Source organism: Scyliorhinus canicula, chromosome 9, assembly GCF_902713615.1.
Source record: "Scyliorhinus canicula chromosome 9, sScyCan1.1, whole genome shotgun sequence".
Lineage (NCBI taxonomy): Eukaryota > Metazoa > Chordata > Chondrichthyes > Carcharhiniformes > Scyliorhinidae > Scyliorhinus > Scyliorhinus canicula.
The window spans coordinates 181596601-181622235 of record NC_052154.1 but is presented as its reverse complement, the minus strand read 5'-3'; the positions used below and the strand labels follow the sequence as shown (position 1 = coordinate 181622235).

At 44.4% G+C, this 25635-nt stretch overlaps 1 protein-coding gene across 1 annotated transcript in view; it reads right to left on the bottom strand.

Moving 5' to 3' along the window:
- Positions 1 to 25635, bottom strand: part of LOC119970958 (very-long-chain 3-oxoacyl-CoA reductase-A-like) — a 162773-nt gene that overhangs the window by 134167 nt on the left and 2971 nt on the right. Inside the window, exons 2-4 of the mRNA XM_038806069.1 lie at positions 23229 to 23267; positions 1211 to 1257; positions 844 to 919 (exon numbers count right to left, since the gene is read on the bottom strand). Of these exons, the coding sequence (XP_038661997.1) occupies positions 844 to 919; positions 1211 to 1257; positions 23229 to 23267 (162 nt within the window). The remainder of the gene's footprint in view (positions 1 to 843; positions 920 to 1210; positions 1258 to 23228; positions 23268 to 25635) is intronic.

Here is a 25635-nt window from a genome sequence, read left to right as displayed (position 1 = left end):
TCATGAGGAACCTGCCCTCAAACTCACATAGAACATAGAACATAGAACAGTACAGCACAGAACAGGCCCTTCGGCCCTCAATGTTGTGCCGAGCCATGATCACCCTACTCAAACCCACGTATCCACCCTATACCCGTAACCCAACAACTCCCCCTTAACCTTACTTTTTTATTAGGACACTACGGGCAATTTAGCATGGCCAATCCACCTAACCTGCACATCTTTGGACTGTGGGAGGAAACCGGAGCACCCGGAGGAAACCCACGCAAACAAGGGGAGGACGTGCAGACTCCACACAGACAGTGACCCAGCCGGGAATCGAACCTGGGACCCTGGAGCTGTGAAGCATTTATGCTAACCATCATGCTACCCTGCTGCCCCTCACGTCGAGTCTTACTTTTAAGCAAAGAGCCCGTGCCGTTACGTGTGCATTTAGTCAGCGTCCTCTTCCTTTTTTTCCCCCAAATGAATTCACAGATTAGCCTCTTCGTCCCACCTCTCAGACGTATCTGAACAGAGCTACATCAACGGAAACACCTCGGTGTTTGTGCCAGATTGCTCATATTTGAATTCAATTAATCTGAAATAAGGACCTGAACTTATTGCCACAAATCTCTGTTAAAATGTGTAAGTGGATGTTAGGTGGCAATAGGAATAGCTTTGACTCTGATACCTTCCATGTTAATAGCCAACTGACAAAAATCCAGGCTCATTGTTTTTAAATGAGCAATTGGGTAATAGCACAAATTGCTGCTGCCCACTGAACATTTTTGAAAGGAAGGCAGAGGGAATAAAAAATAATCATACTGGAATAAAAGCCTTTCAGAAAAAGATATGACTTACTTATTTCCTCAGCAACTTGATCCAGCTTTTCTTGGGATCTGCTGATAAGGACAATGCTCAGACCGCGCTTGGCGAGCTAGTGTGTAGAGGGAAAAATTCAAAAGTCAAGGATAATCGAAGTAAATTAGAGGTAGCATTTTTAAACAGTATTTTCAAAAAAGATTAAAATATCTAACTTTGCTTCAGTCTACTTTCTGGCTGAACAGAAATATATATACACTTTCCAAGAGTGTGTCTTGGACAGAACGAATAACATTTTCCGAATTAAGTTTCACCATGATAGAGGAGAAGATTTAGTTTACCGCACAAGTGTGACGAAAGGTCGGTAGGAATTTCAACTGAAAGCATGACTTGTTTTCTAACATACCTCCTTTGCATAAGCCTTTCCAATTCCATCAGTTGCTCCTGTAACAACTGGAACAAAAAAAAAGTTAATATTTTAAGAGCTTAAAAAATCCACTATGGATTATAGGTGTATATCTCATCAGTTTTAGATCACAACAGTGATTCTGGTTTGCAAATCCAAATGCAGATGTAATTTTAACAATAAATTACATTGTCACAAATAACAAGTTTTTCTCTTTCCCTTTTCAAGATCATACAAACTTAGCTCCATGCACAGTTCGTAATCATGAATAACGCATCGTGTGTCAATCCAAATACTTTTAATAAAAACAGCGCGTTATGATCTGGAATGCACGGGCTGAAAGGGTAGTGGAAGCAGATTCAATAGCAAATTTCAAAAGGATATTAAATAAATACTTAAAAGGGAAAACAAAAATGCAGGTCAATGGGGAAAACAGTTGGACTGGTTGCACGGATCTACCCAAGAGCAGGCAGAGACTGATCCGAATAGTCTCCTTCTGTGTTATATCATTCTGTGAGGTTTGACCCTTCAAACTTTGGGAAACTACCAAACAGGAGGATTTTCATAAGGTCAGGTTTTGCTTGTCGCACGAATAGTGGCTAAGGAAAACTAAAATGTCGGATTGATCATATAAATGGGTTATGACAACTGACAGGAGGAATCGGCTGTATAGCTGTTATGGGCGGTAGTGATGAGCACAGTTGCTTCACAACTCCAGGGTCCTGGGTTAGATTCCTGCTTGGGTCACTGTCTGTGCCGAGTCTGCATATTCTCCCGTTTCCTCTCAAGTCCCGAAAGATGTGCTTGTTAGGTAATTTGGACATTCTGAATTCTACCTCAGTGTACCCGAATAGGGGCCAGTGTGGGGCGACTAGGGGCTTTTCACAGAAATGTCATTGCAGTGTTAATGTAAGCCCACTTATGACACTAATAAAAATTATTGAAAAGAAAATCAGCAGCAGGCCCACCCGCTGCAAGAATCTGAACTTATAACAGCTCTGCAAGCTGGTAGGAACGCGAACACTGATACATGGTAAAACAACTGCAAACAGCAGAAAAATCTTATTTGCAAGAGTATTTTTAACCAATAATTGTTTGGATAATTGTTCCATTAACTAGTATTGAGATGGACAAATTTAGTGAATGGGGTAAAATGATAATGTATCGAATTTGATAGATCACGTCAGGGCTGCCATCAAGGCCACTTTACAGGTTCTGGGTGCATGACGACACTACTAAGGAAATCAGCTGCAGACCATTATAAGTCATTGTTAGACAAAGTATTGGCAATATAGTGGTTATTGCATTGGATGAGACTGAAGTTGACAAGTTAAAGACAAGGTGTGAAAATTCAACAACTGGTCATTTGTGATTCGCTCCCAGAGAGGAAAAACAAATGAAAGCTGCCATATCGCTGGGAAAAACAAACTGGTTCACTCATTTCCTCTGGTGAAAAGGAACCTGCCGTCCCAACCCAGGCTCACCCAAATGCGACTCCAGTCCAAAATTATACTGATTCCTAATGCTGACCGAAATGCTGTCCGAAATGTCCCTTGATTGTAAAAAAAAAACTCACTGCAATGAGGACCCACGACCACCTTTTCGGGCCAATGTGGAATGGGCAGCACGTGTGGTTGTGCTAGCGACACCCACATCCAGAATACACTGTAAAACAACATTTTTGTTGTATACCACAATGGAGCTTAAAATAAGTTCTGTAACACATTTCCTCGGTGGAATCAGAATGCTTACTGGAGTGTTTGGGTGCTCGGGACCGTAAGTGTTAATGTGGGACTGGGGAAACAGTATCACCCACATGATGATATAGAGTCGCATGGGAGTAGTCGAGTGTAATAGTGAGTCTACTAATGTTGACATTAAGGTAGCACCTTGTCAGGACTGCATCTTGTATATACGCATATAGTTATGTGATATTAATAAACAATTATTGTTCAACCATACAAGTTTCTAGACGTCTTCACGAGGCAACCTTAGAACAAGGTGGCAGCTGTGAAAATCCCCAAGAATGAAGTAAAGAAACTGCAGTCTGTCTGACGTGCTTCACTTGAAGGCCTGGAATACACAGCTAGAGGTACTTAAGAAGCTCCATTACAGGTGTGGAGGCTGAAGGACAGAAGAAACATCCAATCGGTAGTGTAAGGTGACTCCAGAGCACATGGAGGTCTGTTGCAAGACCTGACTGAAAATGGAGTCAAAGGACCTGGCTGGATAGTAAAAGAGTAAGTAAACTCAAAACAAAAGGCTGAAATAAGCTTTTAAAATCAGTGCAATAATCAGGTAGGGCTGGCAGACTGATGGAACATGAAGAATGTTCCAGCCCGGACCCGAAATCAGTGTCAGTACATATGGCGATCCGATCACACGCAAACTCAAAATGTTTGCAAGACGTCAGAGTAGCAAAAGTAAAAGCTGGCTGCAATTCAAATCTCCAAACTTAGGAAAGCAACTAGCTCATCCAAACAATTTGTTCAAAAGATATGAATCTGTAACCACGATAGGAGCTCGCCAAATCCTGACAAGCATGGGAAGAGAATAAACTGCAGCAATGTTTAAAACAAAGTTACATTCCCCTATGCTGAAAACAGGGTGGGGGGGAGGTGCTGACAGGGCTTATGTGGGGAATGAGAGGGGTGGACCCGCGGATGTTTTTGCACCTGAGGGAGTGGGAGTATTTGTTTTTCTCCTCGGCTCATAAGGTTTATTCGAGGATCAACTTTTTTGTAGTAGGGAAGATATTGTTGGCGGGGGTTAGGTGATCAGAGTATTCGGCAATACCAATCTCGCATCAAGCGCCGCATTGGGCGACATGGTCCTGGAGAAGTGGTAGTGCAGAGACCGGGGTGGAGAATGGACGTGGGGTTGCTGGAGGACCAAAGTTTGTGAGAAGATCAGGAAGGCCTGAATTGAACCCGGCTCACTGGCATTGTGAAGCAACAATGCTAACAACTGTTTTAAAGGATATAAATGCATTGGAGGCAATTCAGAGGAGGTTTATTAGATTGACACCTGGAATGAGCAGATTGCTTATGAGAAAAGGTTAGACAGACTGGCCTTGTTTCCACTAGAGTTTAGATGAGGGAGAGGTGACTTGATTGAAGTCCATAGGTTCCTGAATAGTCCTGACAAGGCAGACACAGAAAAGATGCTTCCTCTTTAGGGCAGCACGGTAGCACAGTGGTTAGAACAGTTGCTTCACAGCTCCAGGGTCCCAGGTTTGATTCCCGGCTTGGGTCACTGTCTGTGGAGATATTGCATTTTCTCCCAGTGTCTGCGTGGGTTTACTCCGGGTGCTCCGGTTTCCTCCCACAGTCCAAAGATGTGCAGATTAGGCGGATTGGCCATGCTAAATTACCCTCAGCGTCCAAGAGGTTTAGGTTGGGTTACAAGCAGGGTGGAGGCGAAATTAAATGAATGAAAATCACTTGTCACAAGTAGGCTCAAATGAAGTTTAAAAGCCCCTAGTCGCCACATTGTGGGCTAGGGTGGGGTGCTCTTTTCAAGAGCCGGTGCAGACTCGATGGGCCGAATGGCCTCCTTCTGCATTTTAAATTCTATGACTATGACTCTTGTGGTTGAGTGCAGAACTGAAATGAATGAATGAATGAATGAATGAAAATCGCTTATTGGCACAAGTAGGCTTCAAATGAAGGTACTGTGAAAAGCCCCTAGTCGCCACATTTCGGCGCCTGTTCGGGGAGGCTGGTACGGGAATTGAACCGTGCTGCTGGCCTGCTGTCAAAGCCAGCGATTTAGCCCTATGCTAAACCAGCCCCAGGGACCATTTTAAAGTTAGGAGCTGCCCTTTCGGGACAGATATGATTGCGGGTAGTGTCTTGTCATGGGCAGAAAGCTGGTTAGCGGAAAGGATGCGAAGAGTTCGAATAAACGAGCCTGTGTCCAATTTTTTCAACTTGTGGTATACCGGAGGGATCTGTGCTAGGACCCCAACTGTCCACATTATATATTAATGATTTGGATGAGGGAAACTAAATGTATTATCTCCAAATTTGCAGATGGTACAAAGTTGGGTAGGACGGTGAGTTGTGAGGAGGATGCAGAGATGCTTCAGCAAGATTTGGACAGGCTGAGTGAGTGGGCATATGCACGGCAGGTGCAATATAATGTGGATAAATGCAAGGGTATCCACTTTAGTAGGCAGATTATTATTTGAATGGGTGTAAATTGAGAGGGGTGGATACTCAGCAAGACCTTGGTGCCCTGGTCACTATAAGTAAGTGCACGGGTACAGCAGGCAGCAAAGAAGGTAAATGGTGTTGGCCTTCATGGCAAGAGGATTTGAGTATAGTTTTACTGCAAATGTTGGTGAGGCTACACCTGGATACTGTGTGCAGTTTTGGTGTTCTTATTAGAGGAAAAATGTTCTTGCTATGGAGGAAGTGCAAAGAAGGTTTGCCAGGGATGGCGGGACTGTGATATGAGAGACTAAGTTGGGTAAGTGTTATAATAATCTTCATTGTCACATGTGGGCTGACATTAACGCTGCAATGAAGTTAGTGTGAAAATCCCCTAGTCACCACACTCCAGCACCTGTTCGGGTACACAGAGGGAGAATTCAGAATGTCCAAATTACCAAATAGCACGTCTTTCGGGACTTGTGGGAGGAAACTGGAGCACCCGCAAGAAACCCACGCAGACACAGAGAATGTGCAGACTCCGCAGTGACCCAAGCCGGAAATCAAACCTGGGACCTTGGCGCTGTGAAGCCATAGTGCTAACCACTATGCTACTGTGCTGCTCCACATATATTCATTGGAGTTTAGAAGAGCGAGGGGCGATCTCAGACTCTAATACAATTCCAACAGGATTAGACAGGGTAGATTCAGAAAGAATGTTTCTGATGGTGGGGAGTCCAAAACTAGGGATCATGGTTTGAGGATAAGAGATTCCACAGAAAGTAGTTGAAGCCAAAATGTTGAGTTAATTATAGCTCTTGGGGCTGAAGGGATCGATGGATATGGAGAAAAAGACGGAATCAGGGTACTGAACTTGATGATCAGTCATGGTCATAACGAATGGCAGAGCAGGCTCGAAGGGCCAAATGGCCACCTCCTGCTATTTTCCATATCTGTTTCTATGTACGAGATGCCTCAGGGGCGGCACGTGGCACAGTAGTTAGCACTGCTGCCTCACAGCACCAGGATCCCAGGTTTAAATCCAGCCTCAGGTGACTGTGTGGAGTTTGCATTCTTCCCGTGTCTGTGTGGGTTTCCTCTGGGTGCTCCGGTTTCCTCCCACAGTCTAAAGATGCGCAGGTGAGGTGGATTGGCTAATGTAAATTGCCACTTAGTGTCCAAAGATTAGGTTGGGTTACAGGGATTGGTTGGAGGTGTTGGCTTAAGTAGGGTGCTGTCTCCAAGGGCTGGTGCAGACTCAATAGGCTGAATGGCCTCCTTCTGCATTGTTGACTCTATGATTCTCAAAAGGTGGTGGAAACAGGGTCACTGAATATTTTTAAGGTGGAGGTATATAGATTCTAGTTAGGCAAGAGAATCAAAGTGTCTGCGTGGGTTTCCTTCAGGTGCTCCGGTTTCTCCTCTCAGTCCAAAGATGTGCAGGTTAGGTGGATTGGCCATGCTAAATTGCCCTTAGTGTCCAAAAAGGTTAGGAGGGGTTATTGGGTTAACGGGATAGGGTGGAAGTGAGTGTTTAAGTGGATCGGTGCAGACTCGATGGGCCGAATGGCCTCCTTCTGCACTGTATGTTCTATCTTATCGGAGATAGATGGGAATGCGGAACTTGAAATGCAAACAAATTGGCCATTATCTCATTAAATGGAGGGGCAGGCTCAAGGGGCTAAGGCTAAGTGGTCTACTTCTGCTCCACATACAACCTTGCAACAGTTACAACACAGGAGGCAGCCGTTCCGCCCCTCATATCTGTACCTCTGGAACAACAATGCACCAAATCAAATGTTAAACTCTTTGGGGGGGGGGGGGGGGGGGGGGCAAGTATTAACTGTAAAATGTAAAAGATTATTGGGGGCGGGAACTTCAGCCTGTATTCCACAAACTTAAAAACCAACCTGCCAAATTACACATTTAAATTAAAAGTATTTCAACCACTAGAGATTGGCAAGGAACTGTTAAAATTTGACATTAGCAAGTTGTTTCTCCTTGCATGAATGGAAAAAAACGTGATCCTGCAGCCTCATAGGAGCGGTCCTATTTTTAGCTTCGATCCAGAAATGCGAATGTATATATTTGTTTTTAAAAAATTTTTTTAAAAGCGTCCACCTTGGGATATTTTTAGCCGGTGTTGTTATTTTTGACATCGCCAGCCGCCGAATTGTCACTGCAGAGCTCACGCCTGTAAGCTGAGCTATTCTGGGCTGTGCCGCTGCCCTTTGTGTGGCTGCTGCCCCGAGTTTCAGTCACTCTCCAGCTCAGACCCACTGCAGTCGTGACAGCTTCAGCTCAGCCAAGTGCAAAGGTCTGAGTGACGAGGGCTGTGAGCAGCACGTCTGCTGGCTGGGGAGGGAGGGCAATGTCAAATGCAAAAAAAAAAGAGGAAGAAGTTGCTATTTCCATCCCTTTGCTTCTATAAATAGAAGATCCCCATTGATTTCCCTGGCTTTCGGTGCCGGATTTTCAGAGGGTTGAAATCCCCTCCTGGCGTGCACGCTGAACGCAGACTGACACAAGGGGCAATGTGCCTGCTGCGTGTTTAAGAGGAAAGGGGACTCCCCAAAAGAGGGAAGACTCCTTCCCCTATTGCAACTTTAAAGTCACTCAAGGAGCCACCCCTCCCAAAACAAAAAATGTAGAATGCATTTTCCAGCAACCAGTGCCAATGCCACCCACACACAGGTTTGATTTGTTATAAATAATTCTTGCCTGCTTCCCTCCCTCGTGTGTGTGTGGGGGGGGGGGGGGGGGAGGGGGGTACAAGCCAGGCGTTCAGAGGCGACAGTAAACGGTACGTAAGCAAGTTGCGCAGGGAAGCAGGAATGGACGTAGCCACACGCTCAATCTGCAAATCATCACCCACTGGCATCTCATCAAAACGTTCGACTTCAAGAAAGACTGTGTGGGGTGGGAGGGCAATCTGGTCCCCCACACCTCGTCACATTTGCAGCAATTGATGGCTTGCCAGCGAGTTGCGGATGAATATTTTGTGAGCTAAAAGTGGCATTCGGGTGCCTAAAAATAGCTTCCACTGCAGACCCGTCAGATGAGGTTTACGCGCTGGACTGGAATACCTGAGTGCGCCTTCCCTCTGCAAATCAGAGATTTGGCCGCGCACAAGCAGAATCGTGTGCTCTGAAGTAAGACCCGCTCAAAAAAGCCTTCGGCTCCCAGCAAAATGCTCAGGCAGGCGTCTCCTTAGAAAACCAGAATCAGGAGCTAGAAAACGATGCAGTTATCATATAGCACCTTCCATACAGAAAGGGCACTTCACCAGGGGCAATTCTGAACTAAATTTGAGACTGAGCCACAGAGATATCAGGGCAGAGGAACACATTGATAGATTATAAAGGTGTGAGATAAAGGACGTCAGAAAGGTTGAGGGAGGGAATTCTCGGCTCCGGGGGTGTAGGTCGGTTGAAGGCACAGCAGTAGTGGTGAAGTAATTAAAATCAGAAATGCTCAAAGGGCCAGAATTGGAGGAGCCCAGGAGCAGTAAGATTTCGGGCTGATGGGGATTACAGAGATATGGAAGGAAGAGGTCAGGGAAAAGCTAGAAAACAAGGTTGAGAAGTTCAAAAAGCGAAGTGTTGCTTAACCAAGGGCAAATACAGGGCAGCGATCACATGGTGATGGGTGAATAGGACCTGGTCCAAGTGAGGTTGCATACGGCAGAGGTTTGGATGACCACAAGTTTCATAAAATTTACAGGGCAGGAGGAGGTCATTCAGCTCAGAGTCTGCGCCGGCTCTTGAAAAGAGCACCCTCCTTAAGCCCACACCTCCACCCCATCCCCGTAACCCCACTTAACCTTTTTTGGACACTAAGGGCAATGTGGCATGGCCAATCCATCTGACCTGCACATCTTTGGACTGTTAATGAAGAGCAAAAATGCATGGTGGTTAGCATCAATGCTTCACAGCTCCAGGGTCCCAGGTTCGATTCCCGGCTGGGTCACTGTCTGTGTGGAGTCTGCACGTCCTCCCCGTGTGTGCGTGGGTTTCCTCCGGGTGCTCCGGTTTCCTCCCACAGTCCAAAGATGTGCGGGTTAGGTGGATTGGCCATGCTAAATTGCCCGTAGTGTAAGGTTAATGGGGGGATTGTTGGGTTACGGGTATACGGGTTACGTGGGTTTAAGTAGGGTGATCATTGCTCGGCACAACATCGAGGGCCGAAGGGCCTGTTCTGTGCTGTACTGTTCTATGTTCTATGTTCTAAAACATCGTAAACTGGCCGAGCGTGTGTAAAAGCAATTATGTCAAGCGGTCTCCAAGACAAGGATGAAGGTTTCAATACATGAGCTGAGACAGGGGTGGTTGAGTTGGTCAATAGTTCAGAGGTGGAAAAATGTTGCAGATGGTTGTGGTGGTGTGGGGGGGGGGGGGGGGGGGGTTGAGTCAGTGACCAGGGAACTGGGTTTTTAGCAGGGACCGATATTTAATTCAAGGATTTTGTTTCTCATCCAGTATTGGCCATCAGGCAAGTCGTCTTGACAATTTAGAGACAGTGGCGTGGTCAAGAGAGGTGTTGGTGAGGTACAGCTGATTGTGGTCAGCCGGTTTCTGATGTCGCTGAGGGGCACAATGTACATGTTAAATATGTGGGCACTGATGGTATATCCTTAGTGGTAATGATGTAGAAGCTGAAAGAGAAGTCATTGCAAGTGATTCCCTGCATCCAGCTATCTGCAGTTTCACAGAGCTGACCTGTGGTAAGGTGTTGGAGGGAGTGTGTAGTCAATTGGGTAAAAAGCTGCCCTAGGCTAAGATGGATAGAAGATCGAGAAAGATCAGTTTACCTTTGTCACAATCACATAGAATGGCATTTCTGACTTTAATGTTTTGGTACGATGACAGGACTGAACCCTGATTGGAAGATGTCAAACATGGGAGTTCAGGAATGATGAACATGGATTTGGGAAGCAAACGCCATTCAAAAAGAGGGAAAGGAAAATTGAAGATAGGGATTATGGGAGGTTGCAACAATGAGTCAGGGTTTTATCTTGAGCAATAATGATGGAAGATTTGAAGGGAAAATGGACAACACCCGACGGATGAGAAGCTTTAATATCTGCCAAGATGGGAGCCAGGAAGTGAAATGAGGTGGTCAGCAGTTTTTTTGGGAGTAGTGTAAAGGCAAGGACAGAGAGGAAACTTGGGAAGTTTGGCCCAGGTGGGCAAGTCAAAATGAGGGAAGAGGTACAGCCAGTTGAACAGATGGTCTTAATCGGAGTAACAAAGTCATTGATCAGCTCTTTGCATGTGTAGGCAGTGAAGGTGGAGAGACAGAGGAGAGTGGTTGAAGATGACAGTTTGTAGTATCGGAAACTAGTTGTGGGGTTATTTTTGCATTCAAGGATTATCCTGGAATAGTGAATAGTCTTGGCAGATTAGAGTAAAAGCCAATCATGCTTTATATAGTACAGCAGATATAGTGAATGACTAAACCAGTTGTCCACCATACAAGTTCAAGACTGTGTCTCTTGGACTTAAGGTTGTACCAGGTGAGCAACAACGGATGAGAGACAGCAATGGTTTTAATGAGGTCTAGGCATCAGTAAAGATGGGGTGTAGATGATCAATTACTGTAGGAATGTCATGGTGAATGGAGATGACATTCCTACAGTAACTGATCATCCACAGCTGGCTACTGCAGGCTGGACATTTGGGATTTTTAAAGACATATAAAGTGAATTGGGAGTTTTTTTACCCTGGGGTAGACACAGAATTAATTAGGGGAAGGGGATGCGAGTGATCAGCAATACAAGTGATATGGGGTGGTCTCAAATTGTGTCAGACATGGTGCAAGAAGTGACATCATGTGAGGTGGTACGGTCAAAGAGGTGGCTGTAAATATGGGATGGAGAGTCTGTACGAAAGTAGAAACCAAGAGATATTAAGTGGACAGTGAGCTCAGGAGAAAGAACATGATGAATGAGATGAGACTGAAATCACAAGGATGAAAAGAGGTTAGGGAAAGAAAGCAGTGAAGACATGAGGACATTTACATGGTACTGAGCTTGTAAGAAAGGCACGACAATATGTAGGTGATTTCAATCTTGATAAACATTGGACAAATCAAACTGGCAAAGGTAACAGGGAGGGCGCGTTCACACTGTGCAAGTGGGAGAGTTTCTTGGAACAAATACATTCCGGAACCAACCAGTGAGCCGACTATTATAGACCTGGAAATGTGTAACAAGATAGATAGGATTAATGAAAGACCACATAGCAAAGGATACTTTAGACGAGTGATAATAGCTTGATGAATTTCACAGTTTAAGGGTGAGAAATGTGGGTATAAAATGGTGTCATAAACTTAAATGGCAGTTACAAGAGTATGATGACAGGGTTGGCTGAAGTGGAATGGGAACATAGGTTAAAAGGTAGAGCAGTGGCAGCCATTCATGAAAATATTTTTGGAACTCAAAAGATAATATTCCATTGAGTAAGATCGCAAGAGAAGGATGTGCCATAATGGCTAACTAAGGAAGTTAAGGATGGCAATAAAATGGATACAATGCTGCAGAGATTAATGCTAGGCCAGAAGTTTGAGAAAACATTGGAAACCAGGAATGGGTGAATAAAATAATAAAGAGGGAGAAATTAGAGCATGAGCAAAAACTAGCAAGAAATATAAAAACAAGCTTAGGAAAGCAACTAGCTCATCCAAACAATTTGTTCAAAAGATTTTCTGTTAAAGTCTAAAATGAATCTGTAACCACAATAGGAGCTCGCCAAATCCTGCCAAGCATGGGAAGAGAATAAACTGCAGCAATGTTTAAAACAAAGTTACATTCCCCTATGCTGAAAACAGGGCAGGGGTGGGGGTGGGGGGCAAGGCGCTGACTGGGCTGGACCCGCGGATATTTTTGCACCCGAGGGGGTGGGAGTATTCGTTTTACTCCTCGGCTCATAAGGTTTATTTTAGGATAGACTTTTTTGTAGTAGGGAAGATATTGTTGGCGGGGGTTAGGGGATCAGAGTATTCGGCAATAGCAATCTCAGATCACGCGCTGCATTGGGCGACATGGTCCTGGAGAAGGGGTTGTGCAGGGACCGGGGTGGAGAATGGATGTGGGGTTGCTGGAGGACCAAAGTTTTTGTAAGATGGGTGAATAAAATAGCAAGAAATATAAAAACAGTAAAAGCTTCTACAAGTATATAAAAAGGAAAGGAGTGGCTAAAGTGAACACTGGCCCCTTAGAGGGTCAGTCTAGAAAATTAATAATAAGAATCAAGGAAATGACAGAGACAATGAACAAGTATTTTGTACATGTCTTCACAGTAGAAGACCCAAAAAGCATCCCAAGAATAGCAGAAAATCAAAAGAGATAGGGGAACTTTGAAAAATCACAATCACTAGAGGAAAAAGTACTAGGTAAACTGGTGGAATTAAAGGTTAGCACGTCCCCTGAATCAGATGCAGTAAATCGGGTGGCCTGTATCGTTGGGTCTCAGGATGCATTGTTTGTAATCTTCCAAAATTCCCTAAACTCTGGAAAGGTCCCAGTGGATTGGAAATCCACATCTGTAGCAGCTCTGTTCAGGAAAAGATGGTGACAGAAAGCAGAAAACTATAGGCCAGTTAGTCGAAGATGTCATAGGGAAAATGCTAGAATCCGTTCAGAAGGTACTAGCAGGGCATTTAAGAAATCATAATAGTTAGGCAAAGAAAACATGGTTTAGTGAAAGAGAAAAATTGTTCAGCAAATTTATTTTGAGGGTCTAATAAACAGGGTGGATAAAGGGAAACGGTAATTGTAGTACATTTGACTTCCAAACGGCATCCGATAAGATGAGTGTGTTGGTTAGCTAGCACGTGGCTTAGGTGAAGACCAACATCACAGGTCCGGTTCCTGTTCTGACTAAAATAGACTTGGGATCTGCCTCCTCACCTTGCCCATGAGAGTGGAAGGCAATGACAAACCACCAATGATAAAAACTTTGATTAAAAGAGACTTGGGAAGAAGTAGACATTGAGCCAAGGACCAATCTTCAGGCAGAGCACACATTAAGAGAAGGAAATTCATGAAGGTACCACATAAAAGGTTATTACACAAGATCAGAGCTCTTGGTGTTGTGGGTGATAGGTTAGTTAACCAATCATCCATCTATGAAACAGTAATTTAGAAGAATGAGAGATGGTCTTTTTTTAAACATAAGATTCCAAGAGGCTATTTTTCCTTGTGGGGGAATCTAGTGGGGCAGAGTTTGAAAATAAGACATTTCCCATTTAAGACAGAGCAGGAATTTCTTCTGAATTTCATTCGTCATTGGAATTATCAGCCCCAGAGAGCATTGGAGGCCGAGGAGGTGAATAGAGTGGAGTTAAAGCTGCAATCGGAACAGTCATGATCTTATTGACCAGCAGAGCAGGTTTGAGAGTATTGGAATATTGCACACAATTCTGGTCGCCACACTACCAGAAGGATGTGGAGGCTTTGGAGAGGGTGCAGAGAAGGTTTACCAGGATGTTGCCTGGTCTGGAGGGTGTTAGCTATGTGGAGAGGCCGAATAGACTGACTGTTCTCATTAGAAAAACGGAGGTTGAGGGGTGACCTGACAGAGGTCTACAAGATTATGAGGTGTATGGATAGAGTGGATGGGCAGGCACTCTTTCCCAGGGTGGAGGGGTCAGTCACCAGGGGGCATAGGTTTAAGGTCCGTGGGGCAAAGTTTAGAGGAGATGTGTGAGGCAGATTATTTTACACAGAGGGTAGTGAGTGCCTGGAATGCACTGCCAGGGGAGGTTGTGGAAGCAGATACATTAACAACGTTCAAAAGGAATCTTGAAAAACACATGGGTAGGATGGGTATAGAGGGATACGGCACAAGGAAGTGCTGAGGGCTTTGGCAAAGGTTGGTATCATGACCGTTACAGGCTTGGAGGGCTGGAGGGCCTGTTCCTGTGCTGTATTGTTCTTTGAGAAACAAATGGTATAATCTTGCTCCAATTTCTGATGATCCTTGGACTCTCCCTCTCTTGAGAAATCTGCACTCCTCCAATTCTGACCTCATGCATCCGATTTTAAACCACTTTGATTCCTTTCCTTCCTTTAAGGTATTCCTTAAAAGCTACCACATTGATCAACATTTTTGTCACCTGCCTTGAGATCCGTTTTGTGCACATATTTTTGTGCATACATTTGTATAATGTATATTTGATTATATCTCACACGCATTTTGATATTGAAATTGAATCTGGTTAATGGTTGACAAGCATCTCGGGACATTTTTTCTGAAAGATGCTATGTGAGTACAAGTTGCTGTGGACGCTAGCATCATTATTAAATTTGGGATTTCGTCCAAGATGGCTTTTCTTTAAAAATAGGAACAGCTTTTAAGTTCAGCAACATTTCTGAGGTTAGGTGCTTCTTTAGAAAACCCAAACGGCAGCTACTGACAATGTGTCTGACTTGAAGCCTCAGTAAGCTTTTGTTCTCAAGTTATCAGACTGTAGGCTACTCAAGGTGGCAAAGTCAGAACCTACTTGGGGGGGGGGGGGAAGAAAACAAAATGAAGACAGTTCTTTTTGAAAACAAAACTAGCATCCGTGTTCTTACTATTTTGTTTCTTTGCTCCTGTGTGTTATTTCACTTGTAAATAAATCCATCAAGATAATTTTAGTATATATTGGTCTGGTTACATTGTTCTCTCTCTTCAAAAGCAGAAGATGGTGGATATCCATGTATCCTCCTGTAAACAGTTTACCACAATTTGGGGTTCACTGTTAAAGCAGGGCTTAAAATCCCATATAGAGCCATGACTAAAGATTTCGATTCAAATCTGCTTATGGAAACAAATATGAATTGTAAATGGAGTATGAACTGTAAACATGAAATGAAAAGAGCATTTTGGTCAAAAAGCCCAAACTGTAACTACAATCCATGCTGTCAACTGCAACCCTTTGCTGGAGAGGGTACAGCTGGAGAGAGGCTACACCTGGAGAGGGAACAATACAAAATTCCAGAAAACCTCTTCACTAAAGAGAATTTTACAGTAAAATGAGGATGTTGTAGGGAAATTGGATACCAAAAAAAAGCCAATGCTTAAAAAGATAGCACTATTCAAAGCAAGAAGGTCACCCTGTCTGCAATAGATGCATTCAAGGTTGCTGATGGAAGCACGGGTGGAATTTTTAAAAAATTCACCGGATGTAAAGTCATTCATGGGATGTGGGCAAGAGTCAATGACATTGCTATGAATCTGGAGTCATGTGTGGACCAGACTGGGTAAGAGTGGCAGATTTCCGTCCCGAAGGACATTAGCGAACCAGGTGGGCTTTTATGACAATTGACAATGGTTTCATCGTCACCAATAAATTTATAATTCCAGATTTTTTTTTTTTTTTTTTAAATAAATTTAGATGACCCAATTATGTTTTCCAATTAAGGGGCAATGTAGTGTGGCCAATCCACCTACTTTGCACATTTTTGGGTTGTGGGGGCAAAACCCACGCAGACACGATGAGAATGTGCAAACTCCACACGGACAGTGACCCAGAGCCGGGATCAAACCTGCGACCTCAGCGCTGTGAGGCGGTTGTGCTAACCACTAGGCCACCGTGCTGCCCTATAATTCCAGATTTTAACTGAATTCAAATTTCACCATCTGCCGTGGTGGGATTTGAACCTGGATCCCTAGAGCAATAAATCGATGGATTATTAATCCACTGACAATACCACTATGCCACCGCCTCCCCTTACAGCGGTTCCGGCGACAATCTTCTAATCTTCCTTGCATATGGAAATGGTGCCTGAGGAATGAAAGTTTACAAATGCTACACTTTTCTTCAAAAAGCGAAAGGGGCAAGCCTAACAACTGGAGGCCCGTCAGCCCAATATCAGTTGTGGGCCAACATGAAGACAATAGACGATTAGAGAAATTGAGTTTTCTCATAGTCAACGCGAGGATGGTTAAGGAGAGATTTGAAAGCTGTTCAAAAAAATTCTTGACTGAGTGAATAAGAAACCGTTTCCAGTAGAAGGGCTGGATTTAAGACACCAATTTAAGGCAAATCACAAAAGATTTGTGAAAAACAAGGAAATGTTTGAGCGAGTTATGATCTGGAATGCACTGCCTGAAAGGATGGTGCAAGGAGATCCAATAATGGCCCTCAAAAGGGAATTGGATACAAACCTGAAGGGCGAAACCGTGCAGTGAGTGAGACTTTCCCAGTCGCCTTCTTTTTAGGCAGTTCCTCCGAGTCGAGGATGATTTGCTTATACATTAAAAATGAGTTCCCAGGTGACAGAGGAGCCAATGCTTTGTTTGGCCCTTGTTCCACACTGTAACCAATCACTTTGTCAATGTACTTTGCCGATTATTCTTTTTAGCTACTATGTACATACTGTGTATGGTTCTTTTGGCCGCAGAAAAATACTTTTCGCTGCACTTCAGTACATGTGACAATAAAATCAATCAATCAATCAATCAATGCTCAACCTACAGTTCCTGTTGCAGCTGGGCAGTGGCTGGAGTGCCCGGCTTGTCCCACATCCCTTGGCTTCAGCGTGTTCTCAGCGATGCAACTCTCGGTATATTAACTCCTTCCCAGCTGCGTTTCCACGACTGCATGCGGTCTTGTGTCAAGGATTCACAGGTGTTGGTGGAGCTGTTGCACTTTTTCAAGGAGACTGAGGGTGTCCTTGCAACATTTCCACTGCCCTTCTGGGGCTCTCATGCCATGTTGAACATAAGAACATGAGAACTAGGAACACGAGTAGGCCATCTGGCCCCTCGAGCCTGCTCCGCCATTCAATGAGATCATGGCTGATCTTTTGTGGACTCAACTCCACTTTCTGGCCCGAACACCATAACCCTTAATCCCTTTATTCTTCAAAAAACTACCTATCTTTATCTTAAAAACATTTAATGAAGGAGCCTCTACTGCTTCACTGGGCAAGGAATTCCATAGATTCACAACCCTTTGGGTGAAGAAGTTCCTCCTAACCCCAGTCCTTAATCTACTTCCCCTTATTATGAGGCTATGCCCCCTAGTTCCGCTTTCACCTGCCAGTGGAAACAACCTGCCCGCATCTATCCTATCTATTCCCTTCATAATTTTATATGTTTCTATAAGATCCCCCCTCATCCTTCTAAATTCCAACTAGTACAGTCCCAGTCTACTCAACCTCTCCTCGTAATCCAACTCCATCAACTCTGGGATTAACCTTGTGAATCTCCTCTGCACACCCTCCAGTGCTAGTACGTCCTTTCTCAAGTAAGATGACCAAAACTGAACACAATACTCCAGGTGTGGCCTCACTAATACCTTATACAATTGCAGCATAATCCCCCTAGTCTTAAACTCCATCCCTCTAGCAATGAAGGACAAAATTCCATTTGCCTTCTTAATCACCTGTAAACCAACTTTTTGCGACTCAGGCACTAGCACAGCCAGGTCTCTCGGCACAGCATGTTTTAATATTTTATAATTTAAGTAATAATCCCATTTGCTGTTATTCCTACCAAAATGGATAACCTCACATTTGTCAACATTGTATCCCATGAAGCTCCAAGTAGAGTGCTTGTTTCAAGCAGAATGAGATGAATGACTCCTTTCCATGTTGTATAATTCGATGACATCAACATCAGAACATAAGCGGGAGTAAGTGAGCAATCAGCTCCTCGAGCCTGTTCCACCGTTCAATACGATATTGGCTGATCTCCTCTTGGCCTCGACTCCACTTTCTTGTCTGTTCGCCATAACCCTTAAACCCATTACTAATTAAAAATCTGTCTATCTCCTCAAATTTACTCATGTCCCAGCATCCACCACACTCTGGGGTTGAGAGTTCCACAGATTAGTGACCTTTTGAGAATATTGGAGTAAAAATGGAACATCAATTTGAAGATTGGTCACACAAATAGCTTTCAAGCCATTGCTATCACTGGCTAAGTTTGCGTCAAGGGCCATCGTCTCATAACAGCTCCCTCAAGGGTCACTTATGAAAGATGCACCATAGAATGTAGGGGCATAATCCTGTGTCTGCAATACCCCACAGTGATATTCCTGTTCCAACATGGCACTGCAAGGAATTACCAATTGGAGCAACACTAGGTTATATCATTGGAATAAATATCATTCAGATTTTAATTGAGTCCTTTCACTTGCAGCATGGAAACTGTAACAGCCTTCGTTTTATCCCTTTGTGTTTTACAGTACTTGATGGTTAAATAAAGGAACAATATTTAATCCCAGTTTAGGAAACATCCCACAGCAGCGCAGACAGTGAAGAGGCTGAAAAGAAAACCACGGAAGAAATCTACCAAGACCCAAATGCACAAAGGAAATGGATCCAGGATACAAGTACCTTTGACGAGGCTTTAACATTCTTTGGTACAATTGCTTTGTGCAGTCACTTTGGAACTGCTTACTTTATAATAAGCGTTCCTTATAAATACCTTTGTAAATTTAAAATATTATTCAATAAGTACTAAAAAAAGTAATTAGGTAAACAATCTGGGCTGGTATTATAGTGAAAGCCCACTCATTTTTTTTTATATACAGGATGTGGGTGTCACTGACTAAATTATCAGATTATTGGGAAACGGTCATAGAACAGTACAACACAGTACAGCCCCTTCAGCCCATGATGTGCCGACTATTTATCCTAATCTAAGATCAACCTAACCGACACCCCTTCAATTTACTGCTGTCCATGTGTCTAAGAGTCGCTTAAATGTCCCTAATGACTCTGACTCCACCACCTCGGTTGGCAGTGCATTCCACACACCCACCACTCTGTGTAAAGCACTGACCTCTGACATCTTCCCGATACCCGGTCATATTTACATACATTTGTTGCACATCCCTAATTTCCCCTGAGAAAGTGCTGGTGAGATGCCTTTTTAAACAACTGTAGCCCATGTGGTATAGGTGCACCAATTGTGCTATTAGTGTAGAAGTTCTGGAATTTTGATCCAGTGACAGTGTAGGAACTGTGATATATTTCCAAATCAGGAAGGTGAGTGAATTAGAGGGAAACCTCCAGGTGGTGGGGTTCCCATGTATCTGCTGCCCTTGTCCTTCTAGTCAGGGGCTGGTTTAGCACAGGGCTAAATTGCTGGGTTTGAAAGCAGACCCAGGCAGACCAGCAGCACGGTTCAATTCCCGAACAGGCGCCGGAATGTGGTGACTAGGGGTTTTTCCCACAGTAACTTCATTTGAAGCCTACTTGTGACAATAAGCGATTTTCATTTCATTTCAGATGGTAATGGTATGGGTTTGAAAGGCGCTGCCCAAGGAGCCTTGGTGAGTTCCTGCAGTGCATCTTGTGCGAGGGTACACACTGCTGCTACTGTGCATCGGTGTTGGAGGGAGTGACTGCTTGTGGAGGGGATGTCAATCAAGCAGGCTGCTTTGTCCTGGATGGTGTTGAGCTTCTTGAGTGTTGTTGGAGCTGCACTCATCCAGGCAAATGGAGAGTATTCCATCACACTCCTGACTTGTGGCTTGCAGATCAGCTTTGAGAAGTCAGGAGGGGAGTTACACACCACAGGATTCCCAACCTCTGACCTGCTCTTGTAGCCACAGTATTTACATGGCTAGTCCAGTTCAGTTTGTGATCAATGGTAAGCCCCCCCCCCCCCCCCCCCCAAAGATGTTGATAGTGGGGGATTCAGTGATTGTAATGCCATTGAATGTCATGGGTGATTATTTTACTGTCTCTTACTGGAGGCAGTCATTGCCTGGCACCTGTGTGGCACGAATGTTGCCACTTGTCAGCCCAAGCCTGGATATTGTCCAGGTCTTGCCGCATTTGCACGTGGATTGCTTCAGTGTTTGAGTCGTCGCAAATGGTGCAGAACATCGTGCAGTCATCAGCGAACATCCCCACATCTGATCTTATGTTGGAAGGAAGGGCATTGATGAAGCAGCTGAAAATGATTGGGCCTAGGACACTACCCTAAGGAACTCCTGCAGTGATGTCCCAGAACAGAGATGACCAACGTCCAACCACCACAACCATCTTCCTTTGTGTTAGGTATGACTCCAAACAGGGATTTTACAGATCAGAGACCAGAGAAGAGGAAGGAGAGATGGGGCAGTTCTTGGATGGGTTGGTGTTGCCAGAGGTTGATGAGGAGAGGAGGCAAAGGTGCAAATCGGGGGAAAGCACCGGGGCCAGATAGATTCACAGCAGAATTCTATAAACAGTTTTTGCCAGAACTAGCGCCCCATCCCCTGGCTATGTATAATGATCAATGGCATGGGGAGCGTTATTTTATTGATGGATGCAGAGAAGGCCTTCGAGCAGGTACAATGAATGTTTGAGATCCTGCAGAGGTTTGGACCATCGTTTATAGCTTGGATACGGTTGTTATATGCCGCACCCACGGCGAGTGTGAGGACAAATGGAATGGACATGGGGTATTTTAAGTTGCATAGGGGAACGCAGCAAGGGTGCCTATGGTCGATTGAACCCTTTGCATTGCATTGAGGGAGTCCAAAGAGTGGAGGGGTATTGGTAGAGGAGACAGGGAGCATAGAATATTGCTCTATGCCGATGACCTACTGTTATTGGTATCTAACCTGCTGCCATCTATGGACAAGATCTGTGAGGGAAATTTGGGAGGTTCTCAGGATACAAGCTAAATTTGTTGAAGAGGGAGATATTTACGGTTAATGCCCAAGGAAGGAGTGTAAATCTGGGAGTTTTGCCATTCAAACTAGCTTGGACAAGATTTATATGCTCAGGTATACAAGTAACATGTGACTGGGACACAATGCACAAATGGAACTTGTCCAGTTTGGTTGAAGTAGTGAAGGTGGATCTAAAGAAGTGGAATTCCCTGCCTTACAGACAGTTGAGCTGAATATACAACCGAGATTCTTATTTCTCTTCCAAACCTTCCAATATTCCTCCCGAAAGCATTCTTTCGTAGACTGGATAGATTAATTTCGGAGTTTGTGTGGGCAGGTAAAAGAGGGCGGAGGTGGCGGGTGGTAGGTGGCACAGGAAGGTAGAACGGTTTGGGGGGCCTGTTTATTGAAGGAAGGTTTGCAAAACTGGAGGAATATCATGAGAAATTGGAGTTGCCTAGAGGGAGCAAATTTAGATACATTCAGAACTTCCCACACAAAGAACTACCCGCGTTTCCTCATCTGCCAGAACGGGCACTACGGGACCATGGGGAGGGGAAGATTGGAGACATTTATGCTGGCTACTAGGAACTGAAAGACCAATAGAAGAAATAAGTAGGAAGTAGGAGGAGTTGGGAATCAAGGCTTGGAAGGGGGGAGCTGGAGTGAGATTATGCACCGAATTAACTCAACTTCATCCTGTGCTAGGATGAACCACATCCAGTTCAAGGTAGTGCACAGGACTCATGACTGGAGCCCAGACAAGAACGGTCTTTTCCCTGGAGGTAGAATGTGAGTGTGAAAGGTGTGGGAGGGGATCAGCAAACCATTTGCACATGTTGTGCGAATGCTCAAAGCTGAGGGGTTTATGGGTTGCAGTGTTTGACATAATATCGGAAGTAGTTTGGGAGGGGTGGGGGGGGGGGGGGGGCATTTGTCAAGATGGCACCGTGCCCTTTGGTGGCAATCTTTGGGGTTTCAGAGTTGCTGGAGCTGTTGGAGGAGAGGGGGCCGATGCGGTGGCCTTCACCTTGTTGAGTTTAGCTCACTCGGCTAAATCGCTGGCTTTAGCTGGTTTAGCTCACTCGGCTAAATCGCTGGCTTTTAAAGCAGGCCAGCAGCACGGTTCGATTCCCGTACCAGCCTCCCCGGACAGGCGCCGGAATGTGGCGACTAGGGGCTTTTCACAGTAACTTCGTTGAAGTCTACTCGTGACAATAAGCGATTTTCATTTCATTTTCAAATCCCACTGAGTTGGAGCTCGACAGTGCCATCGGGGTTTTCAACATGGCCGGGATATCTGGTCGAATTCTTGAAGTGAGAGAAAATTAAATCAGAGGGTTGGAAGGAGGGTTCTTCTATCCCTGTTCAAAGAAACATTTGTCGCCAAAGGATTGGGGGGGGGCTTTTATTTTATAATAACAACCTTTATTATTGTCACAAATAGGCTTACATTAACACTGCAATAAAGTTACTGTGAAAAACCCCTAGTCGCCAAATTCCGGCGCCTGTTCAGGTACACTGAGGGAGAATTCAGAATGTTCAATTCACCTGACAAGCACGTCTTTTGGGACTTGTGGGACGAAACCGGAGCACCCGGAGAAAACCTACGCAGACACAAGGAGAATGTGCAGACTCCACACAGACAGTCACCCAAGGCTGGAATTGAACCTGGGTCCCTGGAGCTGTGAGGCAACAGTGTTGACAACCGTGCCGCTTTGGGGTAGGAGGGCGCGGGGGGGTATTGTTCCAAATGGTTTGTAACCTGTTGCACATTGATTACTATTTGTGAATGCAACTGCGAGTTTGAAATAAAATATAGATATTTGTTTAAATTCTATTTAAACAGTATCTTTCTTTTGCAGTGATCTTATTTATCAAAATATCCTAACCTGGCAGAAAATTCACTTCATCCACAATGGAAGAGCAGTGACATGAGATGCCGATGGGCAGTGAACTAATGTCAGCACGCTACATTCACCAACCCTGACGACAGCACGTGTCTGAGCCTCTGCTCCAGCCACATGACCAGCACTTTGTTCAAATCCAGTCAGAACAATTCACCATTCACAGGAATTAGACCTGCAGCTCACAGCAGGCCCATATTCATGCTGAAGGCTTGTTGCATGAATGGCATTGTTCGTGATTCAAAAAAGCACGCTAGCCACGACACACAAATTTCTCCATTCTGAATTCCGTCGCCGGCATTTTAGAAATTTTCAACAGCAGACTTGCCACTGGATCTCTGTTTTTAATGTTACCAGTATTTAAGATGTTCCGTTCTTTTTCCTTCGACACTCCTACTCACTCCTTCTCCCGCTATACAACACACAGACTCTTTGCTATTTTTTCTCCTGAGACAGCATTGCAAATTTGATCCAGATAAACTAGAGTACGTACAAGGTCTCCAGCATGTAAAGGAACGAACAAGGACATGATTTAACACATGAACAATGATTCATTGAGATTTTTTTTTTTTTTAAACTGCATAATCACACATGAACTGTTAAGTGCAGGGTATTTATGCAATTACTGCTTCTAAGTAATGCATTTTTCATATACATTAGATTTGATCATTTATAAGCACTTTACAATTCACTCCTCACGTCAATCATAGAATTATCAGGCCAAAACGCCATTTAGTCCATCATGCCATGCCAGCCTTTTGGGTCAATTTTCCTGCTTTTTCACCTGTAATTTTTACTCCCTTCAAGAATTTACTTAATTCCTATTTACAACTTTTTAAAAATTAATTTAGCGCACCCAATTATGTTTTTCCAATTAAGGGGCAATTTAGCATGACCAATCCACCTACCCTGCACATAGAACATAGAACAGGGGTGGGCAAACTTTTCCGTGCAAGGGCCACATTTAGAAATTCACAATTTTAAAGGGCCGCATAGTATATTAATTAATAGTCCCGGTTGTAACCAATTAGCGTGCGGCATATACCTCAGCGCTTCCCCCGGCGGCATCCTGCCTTTAGCCCTCTTTTTCTCTACTTTTCAAAAATGGCGCTTCACCCGGTTATGATTCTGGGCGCCTCATATAGAACATAGAACAGTACAGCACAGAACAGAACAGGCCCTTCGGCCCTCGATGTTGTGCCGACCTTCGTGTCATCTGCAAATTTACTAACCCATCCTTCTACACCCTCTTCCAGGTAATTTATAAAAATGACAAACAGCAGTGGCCCCAAAACAGACCCTTGCGGTACACCACTAGTAACTGAACTCCAGGATGAACATTTACCATCAAGCACCACCCTCTGTCTTCTTTCAGCTAGCCAATTACTGATCCAAACCGCTAAATCACCTTCAATCCCATACTTCCGTATTTTCTGCAATAGCCTACCGTGGGGAACCTTATCAAATGCCTTACTGAAATCCATATACACCACATCAACCGCTTTACCCTCATCCACCTGTTTGGTCACCTTCTCAAAAAACTCAATAACGTTTGTGAGGCATGACCTACCCTTCACAAAACAGTGTTGACTATCGCTAATCAACTTGTTCTTTTCAAGATGATTATAAACCCCATCTCTTATAACCTTTTCCAACATTTTACCCACAACCAAAGTAAGGCTCACAGGCCTATAATTACCAGGGTTGTCTCTACTCCCCTTCTTGAACAAGGGGACAACATTTGCTATCCTTCAAGTCTTCCGGCACTATTCCTGTCGACAAAGACAACATAAAGATCAAGGACAAAGGCTCTGCAATCTCCTCCCTGGCTTCCCAGAGAATCCTAGGATAAATCCCATCTGGCCCAGGGGACTTATCTATTTTTACACTTTCAAAAATTGCTAACACCTCCTCCTTGTGAACCTCAATTCCATCTAGCCTGGTCGACTGAACCAGAGTATTCGCCTCGACAACATTGTCTTTCTCCAGTGTAAACACTGACAAAAAATATCCATTTAACGCTTCCCCTATCTCCTCTGATTACACACACAACTTTCCACTACTATCCTTGATTGGCCCTAATCTTACTCTAGTCATTCTTTTGTTCCTGATATACCTATAGAAAGCCTTCGGGTTTTCCTTGATCCTATCCGCCAACGACTTTTCGTGTCTTCTCCTCGCTCTTCTTAACTCTCCCTTAGGTCCTTCCTGGCTAACTTGTAACTCTCAAGTGCCCTAACTGAGCCTTCATGTCTCATCCTAACATAAGCCTTCTTCTTCCTCTTGACAAGTGCTTCAACTTCCTTAGTAAACCACGGTTCCCTTGCTCGACAACTTCCTCCCTGCCTGACAGGTACATACTTATCAAGGACACGCAGTAGCTGTTCCTTGAAAAAGCTCCACATTTCGATTGTACCCATCCCCTGCAGTTTCCTTCCCCATCCTTGGGTTGTGGGGTGAGACCCAAGCAGACACGGGCCTTGGATAACGAGGGATGGTGTGAACCTCGTCAAAAAGAAAAAGAAGGCTTGTGTATGGTCAAGAGTGGGGACATTTGAAACCCTTGAGGGGTATAAAGAAAGTAGGATGGTGCTTAAGCGGGAAATTAGGAGAGCTCGGAGTGGTCGTGAAAAGTCCATGGCAAGTAGGATTAAGGTGAATCCCAAAGCTATCTATTCATATGTAAAAAGCAAGAGGATGGCCAGGGAAAGGACTGGACCACTTAAGGACAGCGGGGGGGGGGGGGGGGGGGGGGTGAGAA